This window comes from Petaurus breviceps, unplaced genomic scaffold (genome assembly GCF_028583685.1).
Source record: "Petaurus breviceps papuanus isolate PSGF00001 unplaced genomic scaffold, PetGlider_PUasm1.0 139, whole genome shotgun sequence".
NCBI classification, from domain to species: domain Eukaryota; kingdom Metazoa; phylum Chordata; class Mammalia; order Diprotodontia; family Petauridae; genus Petaurus; species Petaurus breviceps.
This window is the reverse complement of record NW_027185697.1, coordinates 12,985,434-13,007,819: the sequence shown is the minus strand read 5'-3', so window position 1 is coordinate 13,007,819 and position 22,386 is coordinate 12,985,434. Positions and strand designations below refer to the sequence as shown.

The window sequence follows — 22,386 nt, the reverse complement described above, 5'->3', positions numbered from 1 at the left end:
ACGAGTCCTACATTTTCACTGATACCTTTCTTTGGCAATGCTAGCTGCCACAACCACCACACTGGAAAAACAACATATCTTTCCAACCATATTCTCTACTACTCCCTTTCATGCACACTAGGGAGCAGCTAACCTGGCCTTCTTAATGATTCCCAGAAGTGACTCTCCATCTCCCATCTCTCTGTTTTTGCAGAAGCTGTGCCATATGCCCACAAGGCACTCCTCAGCTCTGCTTTGGGGAATCTATAGTTTACTTCAAAGTGTAGTTCTAATGTCATCTTGAAATACAGGCTTTCCTAATTTCCCTAGGTGTCCATACCTCTATACATACGTGTTGTATCCACATAGCCTGGAAGCTCTTTGAGAGCAGGGGCATTTCCACATCGTCACCTAGCCCAGGGTCTAACACACATGAGATACTTAAGAGCTGGAGCATAGATGACTGACTGCAGCTCAATGGGCTCTTAAATCTTTAATCAGGCCCTGGGTTTCCATGTTTCTATTTTGAAACAAAGAACAAAATCATCTAGTCAAACACAGTCAAATCAATAGGTCATATCTTATGGGAGCTGACTAAACAGGAGGATGAAAATGAGCTGCCAAAAAATGTCAGTCAGCTTCACTACAATCCTGTCCCTAAATGGAGACCATCATGTACAATACAGTGTACAGACTACTGGAAAGCAAATATTCATTTATTTGTAAATCAAGCAACTTTTAGAAAGACTGATCCAAATTACAAAATTTTATTCAAATCATAGAAAACTGCTTAAATATACCAAGAATTTTTATTTTTTAAACAAGTTAAATGGGGGGCAGTGGGGGGAAGGAGGAAAGGAAGAAGGGAAGAAGCAATGTTTATTATTTTCTAATACTCCAAACAGATTTGTTTCCTTTTCTACTTACCATTTGAAGTGATCTTTGGTCTCTTATAAAATAGTCTCAATGTATCAGGACACAGTACTTGAGGCTCTACGACTGGTACTGGAACACACGGTATTGGAGGAACAAATGAATGAGAGTCAATGGAACAAGGGTGATGGTGTACCTAAACGGGTGGGACATGAGGAAAGAAATACAATTATGAAGTAAATTTAAAATCTGTGACTATGGCTTTAAACCCATGTCCCTTCTGTAATTTCAGATAGAGACAAACATCAATCCCATGTGGACGCAGGAACACGAGGAAGACAGGGACTAGCTTCAATCTAAGACCCTAATGATGCTAAATACAAAATGTTTTATTATACTCAATTCTCAGAGCCTATGCTGGCACTTCTATCAGAACAACTGAACGTCTGTACTCCTGTACTTATCAATATACGTTTTCAACATCTTTGAGATTGACCACATTCAACAAACAGAGCAGCCCCTGAGGGGCAAGTGGCATACGCCAGCGGAGTCTCAGTCTGAGCTTGGGCCATCCCCCCGTGCCCCAGCCTCACGGCAGACAGGCCCAGCTTCTAAGTCCAAGAGCGCCAGGCCATCAATTTCATTCACCATCCAAGAAAGTCAGTATCTGTGCAGGTGCAACCTGACAAATGGTTTTTACTCATGCTGCAGCCCCATCATCCTTAGCAGGCACAGTTAATAAAGACCCAGAAGAGAAAGTTCTCACCACCAAACAAAGTCATGGACATGGTTTCATCACAGAAATAACATTAAAGAAGATTCTTCTCTTCTTTCCATCTTAACTTCCGACTAAAACCTCCTTCCTCAGAATATGAGAGCAAGGCTGGTCTGGCTTAACTCCATCTATGCTCTTAGCACACGGCTTTGCATACAGCAAGGGCTTAATAAATCTTCATTCATTCACAGAAACACTCCACTCTAGCTCTTTGGCTTCCTCCTGCTGGAGCTCTCTCCATGCTGAGGCTCAATCCTGACTGGAGCAGGGAGGATCGCCAGGCCCAGCTCCCAGGACGCCTGGAACCACTCGTCCCTCTCCATACTTCTCTACTTCCTTGCCAGAAGCCTTAATCCTCTCCATACTTCTAGCTCCTCTTTCTGAGTCATCTTTACCATTAAAATGTAAACTATCTGATGGCAGCACTGGCTTTTTTAGTTTTATTTGAATCCCCAGCACTTAGTCCAGGGCCTGGCACACAGTCAGTATTTAATAAATGTTTCATCTATCCACATCTTCCCTATGGGTTATCATATTCAATATATAATAGGAAATTATATAATTAATCATAAGAGCCTCAAATCATTTGACAAAGTCCTTCCAGAAAAATGCTTCACAACTTCTGGTTTCTGATTTATACCACAGCCCTATAAATAATTAAGACAATAAAATGAATCTCCCAATATACCTGGCTGTTCCCAGTCAGTCTATATTATAGGGCCAATGTGATATTCACAGCACCTAGAGCAGCTATGAATGTGTTGGCATAATTATGAATTGCAAAATAAAAGAGACACTCCACATGAAAGACAGAAGGTAAATATTTATCCAAACACCACAAAGCCAAATCCTTCACAGCAACAAAGAAATCTACACAGAATAACACTACAGTAAGCACCACCATCCCCCAAGCCTTCCCCCTGTATAGAACCAATGCAATATTCACAGCACCCACAGTCACAATAAATATACCTGCAAAGTGCTATCACAAAATATGAGACTCTCCACATAGAAGACAGAAGCAAAACATTTATTTAGACACCAGAAAACTGAATCCCAAAACCAGCAAGCTGATTCCACAGTTAATAAGATGCAATAGCAGAGTCACAGCATCCTTTAGCCTTCCCACAAACGACGTTTACTCACAAGACTAACTGTCTGCTTGCCTGCCATCCTCTCTCTTCCCACTGCCTGGCAGTTCTGACTCCCAACTTCCTGTGGGCTCTGCTCCACCCTTCAGCAAACTTCTCTCACCACAGGCTCCATATGATTACAATCAGCCTACTGGGGGCAGAGTTTATTTTCAAATAAGAGAAGTAGAGGAAAAATTGGGAAGAGAAATGAGAATGATGCAAGGAAATCATGAAAAGAGAGTGAACAACCTGACTGAAGACAATACCACCTTAAAAAAAAGACTAACTCAAATGACAAAAGAGGCTCAAAAAGCCAATGAGGAGAAGAATGCCTTAAAAAGCCAAATTTGCCAGATGGGAAAAGAATCTCAAAAGCTCACTGACGAGAATCATTCCTTCAGAATTAGACTGGAGCAAATGGAAGCTAATGACTATGAGAAATCAAGATACTATTAAACAAATCCAAAAAAAAAAAAATGAAAAAAATAGAACGTAATGTGAAATATCTCATTGGAAAAACCACTGATATGGAAAATAGATCGAGGAGAGATAATTTAAAAATTATTGGACTACTTGATAGCCAGGATCAAAAAAGAACCTAGAAATCATCCTTCAAGAAATTCTCAAGAAAAACTGCCCTGATGTTTTAGAAGCAGGGGGCAAAACAGATGTTGAAAGAATTCACAGATCACCTCCTGAAAAAGATTCCAAAAAGAAAACTCCTAAGAATATTATAGCCAGGTTCCAGAGTTCCTAGATGAAAGAGAAAATATTACAAGCAGCCAAAAAGAAACAATTTGAATACTATGGAAACACAATCAGGATAACCCAGGATCTGGCAGTTTCCACATTGAGGGATCGAAGGGCTTGGAATATGATATTCTGGAGGGCAAAGGAGCTGTGATTAAAACCAAGAGTCACCTACCCAGCAAAATGGAGTATCATGTTTCAGGGAAAAACATGGTCATTCAATGGAATAGAGGACTTTCAAGCTTTCTTGATAAAAAAACAGAGCTGAACAGAAAATCTGACATTCAGATACAAGAAGCAAGAGAAGCATGAGAAGGTAAACGGAAAAAAAATCTTAAGGAACTTATCAAAGTTCAACTACTTACATTCCTACATGGAAAAATGATAATTGTTACTTATGAAACTTTTCTCAGTATGAGAATAGTTGAAGGGAATATAAATGTGTATATATGTGTGTGTGTGTGTGTATGTATACATACATATATATGTCTATATATAGTAGGGTATATGGGCATATGAATACATATGTAAGTACATATATATGTATACAGGTATACATAGACAGAGGACACAGGACCAATGAGTATGAAGGGATGATAATTAAAAGGTGTAATTGAGAGGTGAAAGAAGAATATAATGAGAAGAGATGGGGTGAGACAAAATGGGGTAAATTATCTCAAGTGGCAAGGGAAAACTGTTACAATGGAGGGGAAGAATAGGGAGGCAAAAGGGAATGAGTCAACCTTACTCTCATTGAATTTGGATTAGGGAGGGAATGACATACACACTAAATAGGGTATCTCACCCTACAGGAGAGTAGGGGGGAAGAGGATAAGATGGGGGATGATGGAAGGGAGGGCAGGTTGGGGTGAGGGAAGTCAGAAGCACATACTTTTGAAAAGGGACAAGGTCAAACTAGAGAACAGAACAAGTGGGGGGCGGGATAGGATGGAGGGAAATATAGTCAGTCTTTCACAATAATCCACTGTGGAAATGTTTTGCCTAGCAACACATGTACAACCTATATTGAATTGCTTATCTTTCCAGTAAGGGTGGGTGATGAGGGAGGAAGGTGTTATAGTAATGGAATATAAAGATTCCCCTGTATTGGCTTGGTTTTCAAATTGATTGTGTTAAAACCCAGAGCTTGTTAATCCCACCTGTGGGATGGACTGGTTGACTTGAAAAGAGAGTCCTGAACTGGGAGGAGCTGGTGACATAGATTTGGAGAGACAAGAGAGAGGCAGAAGAACTTTTTGGAAGCAGCACCCTTGTGGAGGCAGAGAGAGACTGAGAGGATTGCTGAGGGCCACTTTGAATCGCCCTGGACTTTTGAGGCCTGCCCCCAGAGCTGCCAAGGACTGAGGGGACATGGCTGTTTTGCTGGTACTTTGTCTGTCTGTTTTGATGTTGTTTTGCCAGATTTGTCCACTGGTGAAAGACAGTCCTGTTGAAGAAGTCCTGGAACCTGGTTGTTGGCTAAGAGCTCCTGAAACTGTCCTGCAGACAGAGAGGGAATACTGTCCACTGGTGAAGGACAGTGCTGTTGTTGCAGGGGTCTGGGAACCTTCCTGTTGGTTCAGAAGCCCTGAAGGATTTTCTTGTTGTATGTTTACAGAAATCCTGGGAGAGGGTTTTGCTAATGTTTTCAGGGGTTCTAGGACTGTTCTGCAGACAGAGGATGAATTAATGAAGAGACTGGCAATGTATCTTGTGGCCTTGCTAATAAGCCTTGTCTCCCCAGGAACTAAGATTGCTGAGAACTTGCCTTGTGTCAAGATGAAGAAAAGACCTCCATTTGGGTATTAAGTGCTGTGCTTAAACTTGATGTAACTCTGGGGTAGATTCAATTGTGATCCAGGGGTGGGGAACTTTTGACCTTTTTGTGTTCTATGGTTGAACAAATGAATGTACTTTACTTAGATTGGAAACTAATCTCCATTTGAGAAGAGGGGCTTTGTGGTGGACTAAATGAAGGTACAGCCTAGGGGTGGAGTAGTATTTAGAACAGGGACTTTGTAATTGATTGAATGAATGGAAGGTCCTGGGGTGGGGTAGTCCTTGGAGATTATTTAATCACACTTAGTAAATGCTGTATTTTGAATGATGTCATATTTTGACCTTCTCTGTTCTTAATTTGTCACTGAATAAAATAGAGAGCACCTATGCTGGTATTTTGAACCTTGGGAAGTTGCCTTTCCTTGGCATTACATTACAGAAGGGAAAGAATCTGGAATTCAAAGTTTTGAAATCAAATGTTTAACTGATAGATAGATAGATAGATAGATAGATAGATAGATAGATAGATAGATAGATAGATAGATAGATAGATAGATAGATAGATAGATACAGACAGATAGATATAGATGTATTATTATTATTATTATTTACCTGCAACTGGGAAATAAGATATATAGGCACTGGTGCACAGAGATCCATCTTGCCCTACTGGAAAGTTGGAGGGGGAATGAAGGAGAATATAGGAGAAAGCAGACTGGGGGAAGGGGTATACATTGGGATAGCTGTTTTGGGGTGGTGGGTGGGAGAGAGTACTCAAAATCTTGTGGATGAATGCTGTAAACTAAAAATAAACATAAAATTTAATTCAAAAAAAGAAAAGAAAGAAAACTCCTAGAAATATTATAGCCAAATTCCAAAGTTCCCAGATGAAGGAGAAAATATTACAAACAGTCAGGAAGAAACAATATAAGTATTGTGGAAACACAGGATAACACAAGATCTAGCAGCTTCTACATTAAGGGATCGAAGGGCTTAGAATATGATATTCTAGAGGTCAAAGGAGCTAGGATTAAAACCAAGAATCACCTACCCAACAAAAATGAGTATAATGTTTCAAGGGAAAATATGGTTATTCAATGAAATAGACTTTCAAACATTCTTGATGAAAAAACCAGAGCTAAACAGAAAATTTGACTTTCAAATACAAGAAGCAAAAGAAGTATGAGAAGGTAAACAGGAAAAAAAAATCATAAGGAACTTATTAAAGTTCAACTATTTACATTCCTACATGGAAAAATGATCATTGTAACTCATGAGACTTTTTTTCAGTATGAGGATAGTTAAAGGGAATATATATATATATAAGTATACATACATATATATGTATGTATAGAAGGGTGTATGTGTATATAAATATGTATGTGAGCGTGTGTTTGTGTGTACATGTATACAATAGACAGAAGGCACAGGATGAGTCAAATATAAAGGGATAATATCTAAAAAACAAAATTAAAGGGTGAGAGAGAAATATATTGGGAGGAGAAAGGGAGAGACAGAAAAGGGTAAATTATCTCATATAAAAGAAGCAAGAGAAAATTGTTACAATTGAGGGGAAGAACAGGAAGGTGAAAAGGAATGGGTCAACCTTACTTTCACTGGATTTGGCTTAAGGAGGGAATGGCATACACACTCAATTGGGTATCTTACCCTACAGGAAAGTAGGGGGGAATGGGATAAGAGGGGCAATGATAGAAGGGAGGGAAGATTGGGGGAGAGGGTAGTTAGAAGCAAACACTTTTGAAAAGGGACAGGGTCAGAGGATAAAATAGAATAAGTGGGAGGTGGGATACGATGGAGGGAAATATAGTCAGTCTTTCACAATATAACTACTATGGCAACGTTTTGTGTAACTACATATGTACCATCTATATTGGATGGCTTGAGGAGGGAAGAAGGGAAAGAATCTAAAAATCAAAGTTTTAAAACCAAATATTTTTTTTAAAAAAGTTTTTTACATGCAACTGGGAAATAAGATATACAGGCACTGGGATACAGAGATCCATCTTGCCCTATTAGAAAGTTGGGGGAAATGGGGGAGGATTTAAGACAGAACAGATTGGGGGAAGGGGTATTGAGTAGGTTCACTATCTTTGGGTACAGGGTAGGGGAAAGATGGGGACAAAATTTGTAGTTCAAAATCTTGTGGAAATGAATGTTGAAAACAAAAAATAAATAAATAAATTGGAAAAATAAAATAAAATATATGCACTGCAAAAATTTTTTTTTAAAAATATCTATACCCAAATCTGTTACCCTTAAACTAGCCTAGCCCTCCATTTGTCTGTCATCTCCAGGTAGCCTTCAGCTATTTCCCACCCTTAATCCCATTCCTTGGAGTTTGACCTCAGTTCCATCAAGACCCTCCTTACACTCCTCCTCAAAACTCTCCCCAAACCTGTCCCCTAGACCACCCCTTGGATCCTTTCCACAGTCCTTCCATATTCATCTTGCCTCTATGAAGGTGCTCAGATCCAATCTAGCTCAGACTAGGTCTGTGTTAGATTGTTCTGGCCCCTTGTCAAAACAAGCCTCACAAATACTTAAGTTCCATAACAGTCTACCCATTATGGCAAATCTTTAATAACGACTGTTTTACTTTGGCTTGAGTTGAATTCATTAGGCAAGACCCAGTATGTCAGTATTTTGGGGTCTTGAGCACCGCTAAACTCCAAACCTCAACAAAATGATATGTTTTGGGGCGGCCAGGTAGCACAGTGAGTAAGAGCACCGGCTCCAGTGTCAGGTTGACCTGGGGATAGAATCCCGGGCTCAGACACTTAGCACCACACCCAGAAACACCTGGCCATGTAACCTTGCGCAAGTTACTTAACCCCAATTGCTTAGGGGCGGCCAGGTGGTTCAGCGAATAAGAGCACCAGCTCCAGTGTCAGGATGACCTGGGGATCGAATCCCGGGCTCAGACACTTAGCATCAACCCAGAAACACCTGGCCATGTAACCTTGAGCAAGTTACTTAACCCCAATTGCTTAGGGGCAGTCAGGTGGCTCAGCGAGTAAGAGCACTGGCTCCAGTGTCGGGATGACCTGGGGATCAAATCCTGGCTCAGATACTTAGCACCACACCCAGAAATAACTGGCTGTGTAACCTTGAGCAAGTTACTTAACCCCAATTGCTTTAAAAAAAAAAAAAAAAAAGATATGTTTTGTTCAACACTATGTTGTTATGTTGTAGTGAATGTTATGCTTCAGTTTCTTGAATGTTATGCTCTGGTTTATTGCTGAATAAATAGTTATTACAGACCCTTAAAGTGATTCACAGCAGCAGTCCTCAGGAGAGCTACCATGATTGGCTTCATAAAGGATCCCTCACAGAAACCCATAGAAAAGAAGGAAAAAAAGGAATTTGTGGAGGTGGTTTCATCATACATATAAAGGCAACAAGAAAAATCATCTTGTGGGACCTTTGATCGTCTTACACTTCTTACACACTTACTGTGGACTGGGCCTAGGAGGCCCAAGGTCAGCAGCCAGAAGCATCTGGGTGGCTCCAAAAACAACCCTGACCCTAAAGACCAAAATCAGGAAGGAAAGCTAGAAGAATGAACAAATAAAGACGACATTCAACTTACAACTACTCCCCACTTTGGACCACCTACCCAACCATATGTGCAAGTCTCTTTAACAGGCTATCCCAAGGTCAATGGTTAAAAGCAGTGGTTTCTGTTCTCTGCTCCAGGCTGGGCCCTGGTATACTGCTGTGGGTAGGCAAGAAAACTCCATACTGCTGCTCCTCAGAAAACCCTATCTCGAATATGTGCAATCTCTCTATATACCCAATGCTAACCCGGATTGAAAAAATAAAAGTGATTTTTTTCTCAGATTTCCTAATCAGTATTTTGCATTTTCTTTTTTTTTAATTAAATTCTACTTTATTTTCAAAGATCAGTTTTCTTGCCCTCCAACCTTCTACACCATCCCCACATTAAGAAGGCAAGAAAAAAAATAAAATTGCCTATTAAAACATGTATAGTCAAGCAAAACAAAATTCTGATTGACTCTATCTAAAAAACATATGTCGGGAGCCAAGACGGCGGTGTAGAAGCAGGAAAACTCCATGAACTTTCCCCATAACCACCTCAAATACCTATAAAATATGACTCTAAACAAACTTAAGAGCTACAGAATCCACAAAGTGATAGAAACAAACTTCCCACTGAAGAATCCATTGCAGCCTGCTGGGAGCAGAGCCCAGCCCCACATGAGACTGCGTTTAAACCTCAGGGCGCCCCCAACCAGCCACCAGCTACTTCAGGAGAGTGGATCACCAGCAGCTGTGGCAGTCTCCAGAATTATCAATCCATAAATGCCAAAGGAAAAGTAAAAGGTCAGTGTGGACTTTGCGAACAAAGGGTCCAGAAGTGTGGTCCAGCCTCTGCCCCCAGAGGGAGAAGTAGCTGAGGCACCATGGCCGTCACCTTGTGACTGCTTCAGATCTCCTGGCCTGCAGATTGTAGGGGCACCAAGTGACCATTCAGAGGGTAATCACTCTTTCTTTAACCTGCTTGGATCTGGATCACTGTCTAGGATGGAGGTCCTGGGATGTGTAACCAGGTGCCAGAGCATGTGAAGGCTTCAGAGAGGGCACCCAACTAATAGCTCTGACAGTTGCAAAAACCCCAGCGATTCGGGACAAAGCTCTCCTCTCTGGAAGCAGTTCTACTCTGGCAAAAAGCTCAAAAGTAAAGCAATTGAGTGGCAACATGAGCAAGCAAAGGAAGCAAAGCAAGCACAACAATCAAACCTTAGATTCCTTTTTTAGGGACAAAAAGCGTCAAAGCATGGAATGGCCAGAAGACAACGAAGTCAGAACTCCTGCACCAAAAACTTCCAAGAAAAATATGAACTGATTACAGGCCATGGAGAGCTCAAGAAGGATTCTGAAAATCAAGGAAGAGAAGTGGAGGAAAAATTGGGAAGAGAAATGAGAATGATGCAAGAAAATCATGAAAAGAAAGACAACAACCTGACTGAAGAAAATAATACCTTAAAAAACAGACTAACTCAAATGGCAAAAGAGGCTCAAAAAGCCAATGAGGAGACAAATGCCTTAAAAAACATATATCTCAATCTGCACCCCGAGTCTATCACATCTCTGTCAGGAAGTGGGTAGCATGTTTGATTATAAGTCTTCAGTAAGTGTGGTTGGTTATTATGTGAATGAGAGTTCTCAAGTTTTCAATATATTTTGTTTCTATCAGCCAAGAAACCCCTTTCTCATCCTCCCACACCAAATTTTCCCCACCTATCAGGAACACAAGAAAAATGAAATCCATGTAGCTAGAAAAAAGCAAATAAAGTCAATCAAAACAAATTTCAGACATCTCAAACTATATGACCTGGAGACATTTTAAATTCATGATGTCCAAAACAAAATTCATCATCTTTCTCTCTAAATAGAGGAGCACTCAAGATCATATAGCTAGTAAATGTCTGAAGCTGGATTTGAAATCAGGTCTTGTATACTCAACAGGGCACTACCATCCTATCAGTCCCTGAGGACTGAAATCTAGGGGTCACTCTGAACTCTCTCTCATTCTCCATATCCAATGTCCTGTCAAGGCCTGTCAACTTTGTATTATCTCTTGTATATGCTCCTTTCTGTCTTGTGATACCACAACCTGCCCTCATCAGGGCCCTCATACAGGTTCTCATCACCTCATACCTGGACTATGGCATTCGCGGCTGGTGGCTCTAGCTGCCTCCAGTCTCTCCAGACTCCAGTGCACCCATTAAAGGAATTTTCCTTAAGTGCAAGTCTGACCATGTCACCCCACCCCACCCCCACCCCCAGTGGCTCCCTTTGACCCCTCAGAGCAAAAATAAAACCTGTTTGGCAAGCAGCGCCCCTTAAGAACCAAAGTCTCCTACCTTTCCAGTCTTCTTAAAATTTGCATCCATCCACACAAACACAGCTCATATGCTGCCATCTCTCTCTCTCTCCAGTCCAGTGACACTGGCCTCCTTTCTGTTTCTCAGGCACTCTCCCTGGTTGGCTGTCCCCCAGATCCGGAATGCTCTCCCTATTCTTCTCAACTTCCTGATTTCCATCCAGTCCTAGTCACAGTCTCTCTAGGAAGATCCTGATTCCCTTTAATGCCAGTGCCTTCCCTCTGTTCATCATTTCAGACTGATCATGTACAATTTGTACATAGTAGTTTGCATGTTGTGTCTCCCATTAGACTGTGAGCTCCCCAAAGGCAGGGACTGTCTTCTGCCTTTCTTTGTACCCCAGTCTTAGCACAGAGTCTGACACATAGTAGGTACTTAATAAATATTTATTACTGAGACAAGAAATATAAAAATAAAGTCAAAAGACTAAAAAAAAAAGAAAATTAAAATATAAGGCATCCACATATCAAATAACTGACCTGGAAAAGAGATCAAGGAGAGATAATTTAGGAATCACTCTAATATCTGAAAAAGGAGCCTAGACATCTTTTCTTTTTTTTAGATTTTTGTCTTTCTATCTCAGTCACTCACAGGCCTGATCCCAATATTGATCAAAATCCTAAACATGCTCTGTTTTTCCAACCTCAACTAGTCTGCTCCACCCTATGTAGGCTGAAGCTCCTCCACTACAGGGAGTTCACCACAGTGGCACCATTTTCAGTGTGGACACTTGACCAGTTGTAGCCCAAGGGATTCGCTGGCCTCTGCCTTCACAGTAGCAAAGATTCCAGGTATATGTCACCATACCAGCATTATATTTTAAGAAATCATAAAACAGAACTACCCTAATATCTTAAAATCAGAGGACAATATGAAAATAAAATCTACCAGTCAGCTCCTGAAAGAAACTCCAAAATAAAAACTCTTAGGAACATTATAGATCAAAATACTGCAAACAGCCAGAAAAAAATCATGCAACATTTTGTGGCCCTCACTCTGAGGAGCTCCACAAGGCAAAACTCCTAAGCTTAGAATCAAGAGTATTGTACCCAGTAAAATGGAGTATGATTCTACAGAAGAAAATTAAGCCTTTAATGATAAGAGGCAAAGGTGAGGAGGGGGAGAGGGGCAAGCAGAGAGAGGGAGGGAGAGAGAGAAAGAAGAAGAAAAAGATGAAGAGGAAGAGAAAAGGGAGGACAGAGAGAGAGGGAGAGAGGGAGGGAGGGGAAAGAGAGACAGAGAGAGACAGACAGACAGACAGACAGAGAACACAATCTGTGAACGAGGGAGAGGCAGAGTCGGGAGACAGAGGGGAGAGTAAGGTGTACATGCCTGGTCAGACCCGATCTAGGGTATTCTACTCTCTTCTGGGGAAGTGGCCTGCGAGACTATGAAATGTTTTGCTAAGGAAGAAAGCCCACTCCAGCTGCACTATTCCCTGAGCTACCATCTAGTCACTCTGACAAAAAAGGCAATTAAGTGAATCTAGCCTAAAGCCATTCTAGTTACTTGTAAATCATTGCTTCATCTCTAGAGTTGCCCTAATCTATACTTTCTAAAATACTGCTGGCAACCACAGTCATAACTCACTCCACTAAAGCTTGCACACTACATTTTCCTACCTGTTTCTGTTTTGAAAATCATGAACTGTCCTCTAATTTTGTGGGACCTCTTATGCTCTGTAAGATCTTTCAAAATATTTAAGAATTCTTTTAAAATTATAAAGAATTTTTAAAAGAGAATTTAAAGAAAAGCTGAAATTTCTATGTGATACAATTAAGAGGAATAGGAACGGGAATAGAAAAGACATTTGTTAATCACCTACTATGTGCCAGCATTGGGGAGAGAAGCACTTTACAAATATTCTATCATTTGGTCCCACAACAACCCTACAGGGTAGGTGCTTATCACTCTCCTCATTTTACAGTTGAGGAAACTGAGATAAACAGAGGTTAAACGATTGCTCTGGTCATACAAGAGCTAGCTCAGTATCTGAGTCTGGATTTGAATTCAGGTCTTCTAGACTCAAGGTCCAGCACTCTATTCACTGTACCCTCTCCTAGCTGTCTCAAAACAAACCAGAAATGTCTAAGAATTATTTCTAGCCCATAAGAAAAGTAGGAAAAGAAACTAGTAACCTAGTCATATTTTCTCTCTCCTTTTACTTCACAGAGAATACGTCCCTTCTAGAAGGGAATTCTAGAATGTAATCAAGGCAGGAAGCTTGCTAGACTGCGATTCAATCATTCTATTTAACACCCAGGTGTTGAAAAGCTGCTATGGACAAGGTACTGCGCTATGGATGAGGGACACAGGTAACAATAAGCCCTCTTCACAAGAAGCTTATCTTCTATTCAAACAATAAAAAGGAAGGCACCAGGCAACACTTTTAATTTACCTTCACACTCCAAGGACCTGGAACGTCACTGCTACAAAGCCTCTGGCGCAGACTATAACCCCTTGTATACCAAGCGCTGCTACCAGGGAGTCAGAGCCCGGAGGATCTCTTCAGCTTAGGAGTTTCAAGCTCTAAAGTCCAAACTAAGTCTAGCATCAATACAGTGAGCCTGTGAGAGCAGACAGGTGTCTAAGGAGGAGAGAACTGTACTGAAATCAAGCCCAGGAGCCACCTCAGCCCTTTCAGTGTGGGTTCCACAGGGAGACCCAGAGACAAGAACTGTGATGGCCAAAACCCTATCACCCTGAAGCCAATCTAGGGATGAGCCTCTCCAAATCTGGCTGAGTTGGTTCTCAGACAACTGACATGTGCCCTGAGACCTTCCATCAAGATAGGAAAGTACCGTATTGTTTTTTACAAATCTATGTCCTCAAGGTATATACATTTTGTGTGTGTATGTGTATACACACACAGATATGTAGATGATATAGATATAGATGAAGGGGGGGGAAGAAAGAAAGAGAGGGGAGGAGAGGGGGAGAGAGACAAAGGAAGAGAGAGAGAGAGAAGAGGACAGAAAAACAGAGAGAAAGGGGGGGGGGAGCCCCAACCAGTCTAAGTCTAAGGAAAACCTCATCAACTATCAGGCAACACATTTTTTCCGGCCACAACAGTTCATCTACTAGGAGAGCACAGAGGTTATGTCAGCCATCATTAAAGGTATTTGCAACAAAGAAATGACAAATCTAAGCTGAAACACTGACATGAGCACATGAGCACACTTTAGGTAGAGCTGTGAAATGGTGCCACCTTTTTAAAAAGAGAGATCACATTACACACTGAGTTTTAATAAAGTTCAGACATCTTAAGCCTACTACTTGGATGACTTCCTAAGCCATTCATTAACAGGAAAAAGACCGATATGAACCCAAAAAAATGTTCCTGGAAGCACCATGTGTAGAAGTAAAACTCTAGAAATAATAATAATGTTATGACTAAGTTACAGTATGTAAATTCTACTGAACACTATTTCTCCATAAGAACCAATAAATACAAAGAATTCAAAGAAATGTGGGAAGACTTGAATTGACTGAAAGCAAGAAAACAAATATGACAAGTGAACAATTAAAAGCAAGAACAATAGCAGTTAAGTGCATGTCAAGAAAGCCGAGGGGATGTGGAAGAGAGGCCGAGACCCCCAACACTCCCACAAGCCCATCTTTTCTTCTAGGAGCCAACAAGCATTTGACAAGTGCTTCCTGTGCCAGGCTTAATAATCAGTAAACAGCACTTCAATCATTTAGAATGGTTTTCTCTTTTATTTTCTTTGGTTGTCGTTTGTATTTCTGAATGCTTATACTTGTCCGTGGAACTTAAAATGCATTTTTGTTAAATGGCTAGACTCCAACTCATCCAGAACCAAGTGATATTCTAGGTGGAGGAGAATGAATGACACAGTTCAGTACAGTGACAGAACTGACAGGACTGCGGGGAGAACATCACATGCAGATACAGGTCTTCTCCTTTGGACAAAATCACCACTTCAGGAGAAATGCCCAGGGGCAAGTAAACCTACACGTTTAAACAACTGAGTCTGATCTAGTTCATCACTGCTATTATTATTATTTAATACGTATGGTAAAAGTGAGATGACAGCTCCCAGTCTAAAATTTTACATTTAGGGCAATTCAGTCTCTATGAACCTGAGTTTCCTCAACTCTCAAAGATAAGTTGGACTAAGTATCTCTTTTGTTCCTCTTAGCTTTAAATTATTCTGTCTACGCTAAGCTATGATTAAAACTCAGATGCCCACAGAATCAGCTAAATTTGTACTTCAAACATTAACCTTTTCCTTTCTTTTCTTGCCTCTCATTCAGTTTCCCATTATTTTCTGTTCAATTACTCCCTCACATCCATATTTAAAAGTAAATCTACCAAACTGGATCAAGTTAAAGAGGCTTCTCTTCAGTTTACTTACCTTTGTTTCAGGTGATGTTTGTGAAGTGCGGTCTTGGTACTGCTTGACCTCTACACTGGCGAGAGATGGTTCTGCAGGGGCTGGTTCGCTGTCAGTGGTGGACGTGCTCTTATGGAACTTTGTCTGGGAGAAGGTTAGAGGAGGAACGCTGTGCTCTGAGGCACCATCTCCAAGCTGGTCAGTCAGACCAGAAGGGAATGCTGGGTCCCCAGATGGCTCAGTGTCATTCTGGAGAGGCTCCCGTATCTCTGGTAGGTCCTTCATGTTGTACTTCTCCTCTCTGAGCATTTCAGCAACTCTCTCACTGGAGATGATACCATTTTCACTGAGCTGTGGACTTTTAACGTTGGTGCCATCCTTCATAACTGCATTTGTCCTAAGTATATTGTCCTTAAGTGATGCCAGAGGCTGAGGAGCTTCACCCGGACTAGGAAAATTACGTGAAATATCATAACTTGTAAAATTTATTAACGTAGGAGAGCAAATCTGAGTTAGTGGTGAAACATAAGGCAGATCTCCAGAAGTACCCATGGTATCAGAAGAAGGAAGAGGCTTCTCATCTGACCCACTGCTTCCATCCTGGTTATCTGAACGTGATTGTGGTTTCCAAACAGCAAGGTTTCCTAGGTCAGGGATGGGTAATTGTTCATTTGGAGAAACAAAAGGAGACTGAAGTTCTGAAGTGACAGGAACTGACCGTGGAGTTGCTGCTGGAGTGAAATTTTGAACTGGAAATACCAAAGGAGCTGACTGGTAGACTGGCTGAGTTAGTTGTCCTGGTGAAGATTTTTCAGTCTGAGAATTTAAGGGAGAGATGGCTTGTTTCCAGTCTGATCTGACACCTAATAAATCCTGAACAGCAGCAGAGCTGTTTTTACTTGCTATCGGCTCTATAGAAGCCACCACCTCATGGAACGCCACTGTTTTATTAGCGCCAAGACCTTTCTCTGGGACCAGTTTTGACATGTCATCCAACTTAAATCCATCAGAATGCTGGAAGTCAGAATAAAAAGCAATACCAGAAGAAGCTGTTCCAGCGCTGCCATCCCGTACTGAAAATGTTACAGAATTCACACCAGGACCTGGAGAATCCTGCACAGATTGGTCTCGTGAAGACACAGGGAATGAGGAAGGAGACAGAAACTCAGAAGAAAGCTCTCCTTTAAAAAGTGGAGAACATATGGCCCCCAACCTTTTAACTTCGCTCTCATCTGACTTCAAACAATCAAGTTTGGGGCTCATCTTACACTCTTCTAGGTTCTTATAATTAAAACTCTCACAAAAAGAACGATCTGAAGATGAAGATTTGTTTTTCTCTAAGCAAGGAAAGAGGGAAGAATGTGAAAGTCTGCAGTCCAAAGCAGAAACACCATCATCTTCGAGCATGCTCTGGCCCTGCCTGGCTGGAAATGTTTCCGGCTTCTGTGAAGTTTCCCACGTCCTCAGTGACATGTGAGAAGCATGGGTTTCAATGCTTTCTGTTCCATATGATCTGGAAAGCTCATCACCTGTATCAGGTGAAGAAGTAGACTTTTTGTTCGTGTAAATGCACACTCGTGGACGAGGGAAACGTGGACACATACCACTAGTATCATAAGAGGTGATGGTGCTGATCCCAACCTTCTTACGAGGATGTGCACGGGGATGGCTGTCACAGAAGTCAGAAGGCCCTTCAGATGAGGATGGAAACAAGGTTTCATTGACTGGAGACCGTCTGGAATGAGATTCTGATACTTCAGATAGATCAGGAATTCCCCTGGTAATTAATACATTATGGAAAATAAAAAGGGGTGACCAATAAAACATTTTCTTTTCAAATGAACACAGACACTATCTACCTTAGAGGATCAGAAATAAAAAGAGGCAAAGGGGAAAAGAACTCGGGGACCAGCTAGTCCGGTCTCTTCCTGCTCAGACAGGTCAAAGGCCTCACCCAAAGTCCCACCAACCATAAACTACCGAGCCAGGATTAAAACCTTGGGTCACTGACTAGATCCAACCCTCTTCTCCACTGTAAGCCATCTCAAAGTGAGAGTCATACAGATAATAAATAGGGACATTGTAAATGCGCTCAAAAGGACACAATGCCTTCCTTCACTTCAAACACCTTTAAAATATTGATTGATAAAATGGGACCCATCATTTGTAAACAGTGACTGCTACTCTACAAACTATCTTTTTCCCCCCTAAAATTAAGGGATTCAGGATGCTTATTTTAACTTTTCTAAACTCTGATTTTCTATATTAAAGAGACATTCAAAAGGAAGCTTCAAATTATAGTACGTAAAATTTCTACCACTATACCGGTTAATATTAATTCAATTCAATTAAATATTCATTCATTCAACAAGTACCTATATTCCTGTTTTCACAGATAATCTCAGAGTTGGACAAAAAACCAGATTGTCCAGTTCATTCTTTGTTTCTTTTCAAAATAAAAAGACATCCTATTTTAAACAACTCTCCAATTTCCTTCATAAAAGAAGCATTAATTCATCTGCTATCTTACATTAACATGGACTTTACTGAAATATAAATACACACATCTAGATTTATATTTTTCTAAAAACCGAGAGTGTTCTAAAAAAAAAAAGTGGACACTATACAATAAGCTTATGTAGCTAAAGCCCAGGGGCAGCAACCTACAGCCAACTATGTATATAGAACCATCTCTAGGGACTGAAAAGTAGGAAGATTAATTTTTTTGTACTGAGAGGTTATAATGGGGGAGATCCAAAAGCACATAAGGCATTGTAGGAGTAACAGTCCCCCAAAGAGATAGAAAGACACACAAAAATGGAGTCTACTTCACAGAGACTTCTTGGGAGGACCTTCACTGGGGATAGATATCCTAACTTTAAATAATGTTTTCCTCCTAAGTTAGAGGGATACTTCATAGGATATAAGAAGAGGAGGAAAAGTACCTGTCCCAAGCAAATGAATAGTCACCAAATGAAGAGTGAAAGGAAGAGTTTTCTAGGAAATACCAACGTGTGCTCTGAACTAAGGAAAAGCCTGAAAAACTAAAAAGCAACACACATTTTTTGTTTTAAATCTAAAGGTAAGAGACGTTTCTTTTCAAGTTTTAGACTGATCATTTTCTAAGTATGACAAATCTTATTTGGGCCTATATTATCCACAACAGAGAAAATAACTCAGTAAATGCTGGATGTTTTCTTAGGCCCAAGTTGTTAATAGCTGGGTTTGTTTTTTTTTAAAAACCTACTAGGAAAATCCATAGTTCACAAGAGCAAGGAAAAATAGAAGAGCTATCAGAAAATCCATCTCACCTCAGAGGCACGAACTCCAGCTCGCTCTGCTGAAACAGAGTCTCATTCCAAACCTCATGGGCTGGAGAAGATGCCAGCAAAGGGATACAGGGGGAGCCGCTTGTGTCTTCAATGGCTGCAAAGTTTGAAAACACAAAAATATCAAAAGAGATTAAAGATTATTAGTTATTAGTTGTTATTGGTTATTAGTTGTTAAACAGTTTTTTAACTGTTGTTAAACAGTTTTTTATGACTCTCAGGACCCTGCAATAGGACAAAATGTTTCCTGGGAAAGGAAGGTACTTGCGGTTAAAAGTCATGATTCACAAATCCAGCTTTGGTTATAGTGAAAAAAGAGCCATCAACTAAAAACATATAAGAAGCCACAAAAATATTGTTATTAACTAGAAATTTTGGGAAACAAAAAAGGAAAGTCCTAAGAATATGGGTGTATTTGACTATAAGCAGAATTAAAACATCACAATGAACACAACAGGATAATAGGAACATGACACACACACACACTCTGACAGAGGTTAATTCCCAATGGATAGTGAAGTCTTCTCCGTGCTCCTATTTCTGGATGACACCATGCTGGACACAGCAAGTCCCAGAATACTGCTGAACCTCCTGGAAGAGATCCAGAACCAAACAAAAGAGTCTTCCCAACTGTATGCACAGAAAAAAACCAAGTGAATAAAGAATGCCTTCTGTTCAAATTAAGATGTCTATGATACATATGACAGACAACATTGAGAACTCATCTATTACCATCTATGTGTGTATATGTGTGTCTATATTTTGGATAGATTGAAAAAAACTAGGGCCAGAATTAAACAAGAGAAAGAGAGTGGCGCAGTTAGGTGGTACAGTAGATAGCGGACCAGCCCCAAAGTCAGGAGGACCCAAATTCAAATCCATCTTCAGACATTTGACACTTACTACCTGTGTGACCCTGGGCAAGTCACTTAACCCCAACTGTCTTGCAAAAATAAAATTTTTTAAAAAGAAAGGAAAGAGTGAGCTGAACAGCCTTTGAGACATTACAAAGTTCCTTTAATGGTTCCTGCCCCAAATGCCCATCACTTTAAAACTAACACTCTCCCATGTTATTATGAATGTCAGTCCTGGATCACTAGAGATGAAGTGATAATGTCCAGGATAGAGGTGAGCCAACTGTAATGCTGAACAAACGAAAAAGTACAAGTGTAAAAGACGCCATGAAGTAAATGTGTGATTCCAAAAGAAAATAGGCCGGCCATATACGGAGAGGGACATGGATAACTGACATGGAAAGGTTAAAGAAAGCCCACAGTGCTCAAGGCTGAAAATCTTGACCAGCACAGAACAATGGAAATGGAAGAGTGGGGCATGCTAAACTCTCTCCTGGAGAGGAGGGAAAAGAGACTAGGAAAGCGCCTCTCCACACTCCACACACTGGGAGGGAGAATGAATTATTCTCTTTTGTCCTCAATCCTGATGATCAACGCCTTTTTTTTTTCCCATATAAGCCATGCTGAAAAAATTAAAACAACAAAAAAAAGAAAAAGGAAGAAAATTTAAAAAAAACAAACACCACCACAAGTCTGCTTCAATCCACACTCACTGCTCCTTGGTTCTCTCTGGAGGCGGGGCATTTCTCATCATGGACAACTGCATTCATCAAAACAGCCAAGTTTTCCACAGTTGATCATTGATAAAATACAAGGACACTATTATTCTCCAGGTTCTACTCACTTCATTTTACATCAGTTTGTATAAGCTCAGGTTTTCCTGAAGCCATCCTGATTAACACTTCTTATAACACAACATTGAGAAAGAAACATTCAAAATGCAAAGAGAACAAAGGCTTCACCTGATCAATAAGGAGAAGTCTGAGACAGAGGAGGGAAAATAGCCCTCCCTTGTAAGCATGTGGGAGAGGTGGAGAGTTCCACTGAGGAGAAAGGGCAAAAAGAGGGCATCTGTATCTTTGGAGCTGCTATAGAGGATTTGCAGGGTCATGATGGAAAAGTGTAAGGAAGGCCCCTTCCTTTAAGGGAGGTTGTAGAGTGCATAGTTACACACTCATCCAAATGAAAGGGCAGAGAGTACTGATGGGATGTGAAGACCAAGGTTGACTCCATCTTGGAAGAAATTATTTGTTGTCCTGGCAACAAACAGAAAGGTCTGTTGCCTTCCCAGAGCATGTATCTAAGAAATAATAAGGAATCTAGACTTCTCAGAATAGATGAGAACTACCCACCTCTGATGATTCATGTGAGTACAAATGATACTGTCATGCCAGTAGTATTGCGAGTGATTATGAAGTCTTGGGCAAGAAAATGAAGTCTACAGGACTAAAGCCATTTTCTTCACCATGGCCAATCGAAGGCAAGGAGGGGATGGAGAAGACTCTGAGAATGAAGTCTGGACTTCTCAACAGTACACACTCTCCTACGGGCGCCCTGGTCTGCAAGCTGTCTCCGCCATTAGAGGGTCCCCCCCGCTGCTCCTTGAGAGCAGTGACTGTGTATTTGCCTTTCTTTGTTTCCTCAATGCTTTGCACAATGCCTAACAACACAGTAAATGCTTAATAAATGTTTGCTGACTGAGTCCCAGACCACAGTTTAAAATGTAGGGACGACAGGGGCAGCTAGGTGGCGCAGTGAGTAAAGCACAGGCCCTGGAGTCAGGAGGACCCAAGTTCGGTTCCAGCCTCAGACACTTCACACACACACACACACACACACACACACACACACACACACACTAGCCGTGTAACCTTGGGCAAGTTACTTAACCCCAATTTGCCCTCCAAAAGGAAAAAAAAAAATACAGGGACGACAGATTACTGGCCAGAGAGGAAGCAAGCATAACACAGCCTGGGAAGAATAAGATACCGTAAGAACAGACACAAAGAACGAAGAATAGCAACTGACACACCAAAAAATTCATGAGACAAAATAAAAGAATGATTCAATAATAAAGCAAATGCTTTTAAAAAGTCTATATACAGATACCCAAACACTCACACCAGGAAGGTCCAAGAAAACCAGAGGAGAGGAAGCACTTCCAGCCACAGGCTCAAGGACAGGCTGTGTAAAAACAGCGCCTGCTGGGGATCTTAAAGAACAGAATTCTGAAGGGCAGAGACAGGGAGGCAGGAGGCATTGTGCACAAGTACAGAGGCAGGAGGGCATTTTCATTCTGGAAAACAGGTAGGTAGTCCAGAGCTTTAAGGAGAGCACTGTGAATCGGCCTGGAGAGTGAGCTACAATGCACAGGTGCCCAACACAGCCCGCAAGTCACGTGCAGCCCACAACACCACCAAGAGCTGCCAACCCAGAGTCAAAAGAAGCAAAAATACAATACAACAGAGAGATCAGTATGTGGCTGGCAGGGTTCTCACGCATGAATTAGCATCCTCCATTCCTACTTAAGTCTGGCAGAACTGCAGGAGAAGACCCCCAGCATGCAGCAAGCCTTCCAGTATGAGGCTCGGTCTGTATTGGGGCCTGGAGGTTTTCAGGCAGGGGAGTG

General features: G+C 41.1%; 1 protein-coding gene across 1 annotated transcript in view; it reads right to left on the bottom strand.

The window, feature by feature from the left end:
• Positions 1 to 22,386, bottom strand: part of ALMS1 (ALMS1 centrosome and basal body associated protein) — a 146,315-nt gene that overhangs the window by 78,549 nt on the left and 45,380 nt on the right. The window contains exons 3-5 of the mRNA XM_069067353.1: positions 18,886 to 19,000; positions 15,596 to 17,351; positions 907 to 1,048 (exon numbers count right to left, since the gene is read on the bottom strand). Coding sequence (XP_068923454.1) covers positions 907 to 1,048; positions 15,596 to 17,351; positions 18,886 to 19,000 — 2,013 coding nt within the window. The remainder of the gene's footprint in view (positions 1 to 906; positions 1,049 to 15,595; positions 17,352 to 18,885; positions 19,001 to 22,386) is intronic.